The 6,430-nt window shown below is 40.8% G+C and overlaps 1 protein-coding gene across 1 annotated transcript; it reads left to right on the plus strand.

Moving 5' to 3' along the window:
- The first annotated feature begins 2,569 nt into the window (after positions 1-2,569).
- Positions 2,570-3,502, plus strand: LOC147455147 (uncharacterized). The gene is made up of 2 exons (XM_086513669.1): positions 2,570-3,307; positions 3,401-3,502. The coding sequence occupies exons 1-2, from the start codon at positions 2,570-2,572 to the stop codon at positions 3,500-3,502; spliced, it is 840 nt and encodes a 279-aa protein (XP_086369795.1).
- Positions 3,503-6,430: the final 2,928 nt, after the last annotated feature.

The raw sequence follows: 6,430 nt of genomic DNA on the forward strand, positions 1-6,430 counted from the left end.
TTACCTTCTCTACGTTGTTCTGAGAAATGTTGGATGAGGCAAGCAAGGCCCCTTGACACATCCAGACGTCAATAAATTGGACTCTTCCTCTTGATCATGGATAACATAGCTGTCAAGAATCTAGAGGGAATTGGAAGAGCCAATCTATTGCAATGGGGTAGGAGAATTTGATTGACCAGTCTACCAAGCTTCCATCTTCCTCTCCTTCTTCATGCATATAGCCATGATAAGTACATTTTCTAGCACCATGGGAAGAACCCAAGAGAGGAAATTTTTTGAAAGTGATACGGACAATGGTAATAGACCGATGAGTCTTGATCCCTAAGCATACTATTTCAATTTGAGTTGGGAGAACCAACTCAAATTGATCCCTAAGCATACTATTTCAATTTGAGTTGGGAGAACCAACCTGCAATATTTGGAGAAGGAATTGGGAGAGCCCGTCTACCATATTGTGGGAGAAAACTAACAAAAATAGTCTACACACTTGGGTTGTTCTCAGGCTTTCTCCCCTTCTGCATGCAACCATGAAAAAAATGTTCTTGACATCATAGAGAGAATCCATGAGAAAGGATGTTTTGAAAGGCATACAAAAAATGCTAAGGACGTTCAAGAAGTCTCACAAGAGTCTTGAACTCCAATGCTGTGATTTCATAGCTAATTCATATGTTGATGGCTATTTTACATAGTATTGATAGAAGAAAAGGGAGGATTCATGAAATGAAAGGTTTGTTAAAGCTATAGAATGGATCTATTTGATGAGCCTTGAATTCATGTTCACTCTATCTTCCTTCATTGAGGTGTACTGCTTCAACCAATATTCTAATGTATTGAGGGTATTTTATGCTTGCACTTGGAAGTAAAGAAAATGAAAACCTTCCCTACCTTAGGTACACTACTCCAATCAATACTATGATGGATTGTGGGTATTTCATGCTAGCATTTGAGAGTAAATGAAATGAAAAAACTTATACGCTTATTATGAACGTGGTGTTTTCTTTGTTGCTTAGCAGAAGCATTTATGAGGATAAGGGACACATGCCTTTGTCTTCCTGAATCTCCAAGTTATTCCTCCCATGTGCATGCACGTCAAAAGGTTGCACGAAATTATTGTGACCAGCTTGCTATACAACGTACGGCATACTTGCCAAGGGGTACCTTGCCTTCTGCAACAGATGACCATGGTCATGGTAGGAGTCCCTCCATGAATGTGGAGGGTTGTGTCAATGGTGATGTTTATGTTCCACAAGCCCCTCTGCAAACTGTCATGCAAGGAAAAGGACGAAGACAATGCACTCTTTCATGTTTGGATGCGACAAGAAGATATCGTTGACAACAAGCAAGGCAATGCACCTCCAACATAAGAGAGAAACGCCATCAACATGACGGTCACTTCTGCCCTCTCATAGACACACAAAATGAGGAGCAAGCTCCTTATGTTCATGACACGTCACTTGGAGGTATTGATTTCATTTTACATGCCTATCCCTGTATACGAGGGGTTCACCCTTCCATGATGCCATTGACACATCTCTCATTGCATACAGATCATACAGGAACCATGTCCTCCTCCTGTGAGTTTTGTGGTGCACGTCTTTGGACATGTGAAATGAAGAATGAACATGTGCCATCCACAGGAAGATATTGTTGCAAAGGTGGGAAAGTATCCCTCTTTGCTCTTGCAGAACCACCATCTGTATTGGAGTGGCTGCTCAATAATAGTGATGCCTTGAGTATGTCTTTCAGAAGAAACATCAAGAGTTACAATAGTGTGATGGCATTTGCATCTCTTGGAGCTACCATTGATGAGACATTTATGGGTAGGTCTAGTGCATATTTCTTTCGTGTACAAGGGAGTTTGTATCATCGAATTGGTTCTTTGGTGCCACATGAAGAAGGGGTGCCAAAATTTTCACAGATGTATGTATATGATACTGAACACGAGGTTCGAAATCGTATGAATTCCTTGGATGGTTTGGATTTTTCCACTCTTGAAGCATTTTCAATGATGATGCGATCATGTAATCCATATGCCAATGCCTTGTACAATGTTGGTAGAATGTTGCGTGATAGCCCTAGTGTGGAGATCAAAATGACAATTTGTGAGAATAGAAATACTTCCAGGCAGTACTTGATACCTGTTGGCAATGAGGTTGTTGCAATTATGCTAGGTCAAGGGGAAGTACAAACAATTGGCCATCAAGACATTGTGATACATTGTCAAGATGGAAGGTTGCAGAGAATTTCAAATCTACACAGGTCGTACATGCCACTACTATATGTTCTTTTCTTTCCATGGGGAGAAGATGGATGGCATGTCAAGATTCCTTATGCTAATGTGCATGGCCCTTTGGATGCCTTAGTTAGTCGACAATGTGTCACTCAACGAGAGTATTATGCATATCGGCTACAAGTTCGTGCTGATACAGAATCATGCTTGCTTCGTGGGGGTCGTTTACTTCAGCAATTTATGGTCGATGCATATTGTGCCACTGAGGAGTGTCGCCTTGCATGGGTCCGTAGAAATCAGTAGGCGTTAAGGGCAGAATTATACGCAGGCTTGGCTGACATGGTGCATTTGTTTGAGAGTGATGTTGTTCTTGGACGGTCTATGGGTCGAAGAATTGTCTTACCCTCATCTTTTATAGCTGGTCCTCGACACATGTACCAATTATATCAAGATGCAATGGCAATTGTCCGTGCAAAGGGAAAGCTAGACCTATTTATCACAGTCACATGTAGCCCTAAATGGCAAGAAATAAATGAGGCATTGCTTCCAGGACAAGTTTCTGTTGATCGACCAGACATAACCACTAGGGTTTTCTTCTTGAAACACTCGAGCATAATGAAGTACATCTTGAAGAAAGACATTTTTGGAAAAGTGGTGGATTACATGTCTGTCGTGGAGTTCCAAAAGAGAGGCTTGCCACATTCTCATACATTATTGATTCTAGATCCTCAATGTAAGCCTCAATCAACATTTGACTATGACAAGATGGTTTGTGCAAAGCTACCAGATAAAAATCAGTTTCAAGTGTTGCATGATATCATTGTCAGCTGTAATATTCATGGCCCATGTGGTGAGTTCAATAGTTCATCACATTGCATGGTTGATGGGCAATGTATTAGAAAATATCCACGTCCATTTTGTGAGCAAACAAGCATGGGTAGTAATGGCTACCCCATTTATGCACGACGAAACAATGGATTTACCGCCAAGGTCAGGGGTTCTACTATTGATAACCGATGGGTTGTGCCATATAATCTTGCTTTGTCAACACTATTTAACGCACATATCAATGTTGAGGTATGCTCTACAATTTCAGCCGTCTAGTATGTCTACAAGCACATCTACAAGGGGCATGATAGGACAACTGTAAGATTCCATACGTCAGTGCAGGATGCAGAAAGGGAGAACGTTGATGAGATAAACAAGCATACAGATGGCTGCTATGTATCCGCATCCGAGGATCGCATCCGAGGCTTGCTGGAGAATTTTTGAATTCCCTTTGCACAAAGATGCACCAGTTGTCCAGAGATTGAGCGTGCATGTTCCAGGTGGTCAAATGGTGACATTTCGAGATAATGACAACCTTAATGATGTCTTGCAAAGAGAGGGTGTAGAGAAGACCACTTTGACAGAGTGGTTCACATGCAACTTGGAGAATCCTGATGCAAACAATACTTTGTACATTGATTTTCCTCAAAAGTGGGTGTGGAAATCTGGTTCCAAAAAATGGAGGAAGAGATGTTGTGGGGACCCTATTGGGCAGATGTATTTTGTGCAGCCCTTTGCAGGTGAACGATATTATGTTCATTTGATATTGACTATTTGTAAAGGATGCAAATCATTTGAGGATTTGCGTACTGTAAATGGCGTATTGTTCACAACATTCAAGGCAACATGCATTGCAAGAGGTATCTTGGAGGATGATGGGGAATGGTTTGGTTGCATGGAGAAAGCTTGCAGTACACATACAGGCTTGCAATTGAGACATTTGTTTGTGACCATTCTATTGTTTTGTGAACCCTCCTCCCCTCATCTCTTATGGGAAAGATTTAGGCATTTTTTGTCTGAGGACTACCAACACATGTTGGAGTCGAGATATGAATCCTTGGATGGATGTGCACAGGTTGCTGAAGGATATGCGTTGAGAGATTTTCATAACATTCTTGGTACATTTGGACGAACTTTAACTGAATATCCTGGAATTCCAATGCCTGATGAGCGCTTTGTGACACGTAATGAAAACAACTTGCTTTTCCAAGAACAATGCTTTTATACAACACAAGAGCTATCTGTGTCACATGTAATGGAGAAAACTCTAAATGAAGATCAAAGGATTGCTTTTGAAATCGTTTTGCATGGATTGAGTCTTGATGGTGGGGCTTCTTTTTTCCTAGATGGGCCTGCAGGGTCTCGAAAAACTTATTTGTACAACTGTTTGCTGTCACGTGTACGTGGAGAAGGAGGAGTTTCATTGGCCACATGGTCTTCTAGGATTTCAGCATTGCTACTACAAAATGGACGCACATCACATTCTAGGTTCAAGATACCCTTGGAGCTCAATAGTTGTAGCACATGCAATATCCTTGTTCAGGGTCAGCTTGTTGAATTGCTTAGACTATGCAAGTTGATTGTGTGGGATGAAGCTCCTATGATGCATCGATATTCCTTTGAGTCTTTGGACAGGTCTTTGCAAGATATCAGGTGCTCAAGAAGGCCATTTGGTGGAAAAGTGTTTTTTCTTGGGGGAGATTTTAGACAAATCTTACCAGTAGTGTTCAAGGGAGCACGTGCCGACATTGTTGATGCTACACTTTGTCGATCACACTATGGAATCATGTGAAGATCCTTAAATTGACACATAACATGCGTGTGGGAGATGGTGATGTTGCAAATTCTGCCTACAGAGAATGGCTTATGGATGTAGGAAATGGGACTTTGACAAGTGGTGATGAATAGAAGATGGTGATTCCCCATCACACGGTGCTTTTTTCGTCTTCGTTATGTATTGATAGGTTGCATGTATTCAAAACTAGATCAAGATGTGGGCCATGCAGAATATTTCAAAGAGTGAGCCATCCTTGGTCCCAAAAACTCAGATGTTGATATTCTCAATGCTAGGGCCCTGTACACAATGAAAGGTGATGTTGTGCAATACTTTAGTGCTCACTCTGTTGTGGAAAATTCTATGCAAGATTCATCCTTATACTTTTTGGAGTTTTAAATGGGCTAAACATGGGTGGTGGATTTCCAACACATTGCTTGGAGTTAAAGATGAACGCCCCAATAATTCTACTGTGAAACCTTGATCCAAGTTGAGGTCTATGTAGGGACACACTTGGTGTGCAAGGCATTTCATGCTAGAGTTTTGGAGGAAGAAGTTATTACAGGTCCACGGGTTGGGACCAGGGTTTTCATCCCTCAAATATGTTTTGTGCATTCTGGCACGGATTTGCCATTTATTCTTAGACGAAGACAATTTCCAGTTAGATTGGCTTTTTGTATGACGATAAATAAGTCACAGGGACAAAGCATTGTTGTGTTGGGGCTATACTTGGTGACATCGGTCTTTATTCATGGACAATTGTATGTTGCTTTGTCACGCGTACGTTCAGCTGCTGCTGGAGTGAAGATTCTCCTACGTGACATTGATGTGAACGGAACAACTCCACTAACAACAAACATTGTGTACCATGAGATATTAAACAATGCCATATGAATGCTCCAATCCTTCTTATCATTGTCTTCTTCTTTGTGTATGTTTCAACTCATAAAATATTTCATGAATTAATTTTCTACCTCTCTCCATATTATATACTAAACTATGTCATGTGAAGGTTTTGTTCCTTCCTCACATTGTCTATTTTTTCGTTTCCATTTGGCTGTATAGATCATGGATCAGATTTCTTACATCTTTGAGATGTCCTTTCTGTTAGATGTAGAAGACTATCCACATCCTAGTATGTTTTTGTCCATCATTAAGGCATTATGTGGAGACTTATTGTGTTCCTTTTGGGACCTTGATTTTTTATTATTATTTTGAGCAGAGCCACATTTTTGATGCGCACCTTTGCCGGACGAAAAAATTGTTAGGACCATCCGAAAGCACTACAAGACCATGTGTGTACGCGTGAAATAAGGAATTCACTTGCATAAAGTAAGATTCATGGCTTTTTTGTTTCATTTTGTGTTAGGAACCTTAGAAAGTTGCCATCTATCGATATTTTTACATTGCATATTTTGGCATACTCCTCCGACGTTGAGTACGGTGTCTATTCAGTAAGGAAGGAGTGTGTGTCTTCCCAAGATGAAGATGATGCTCACTGGTTTGCTAGATATTAAGGATACTCCGTTCCCAATGATTGGGAGTACCTCCAAAGTTCTAGGTTCTCTGAGTTAATCTACCAAGTCTACTTGCCTAAA

Source organism: Adiantum capillus-veneris, chromosome 6, assembly GCF_014529385.1.
Source record: "Adiantum capillus-veneris isolate H3 chromosome 6, ASM1452938v2, whole genome shotgun sequence".
NCBI lineage: Eukaryota > Viridiplantae > Streptophyta > Polypodiopsida > Polypodiales > Pteridaceae > Adiantum > Adiantum capillus-veneris.

Excerpts from the sequence above, each read along its gene's own strand:
- LOC147455147 (XM_086513669.1), top strand. The coding sequence starts at position 2,570 with ATGGTGCATTTGTTTGAGAGTGATGTTGTTCTTGGACGGTCTATGGGT. Across the intron at positions 3,308-3,400 it reads ACGCACATATCAATGTTGAG|GATGCAGAAAGGGAGAACGT; the intron begins GTATGCTCTACA and ends ACGTCAGTGCAG.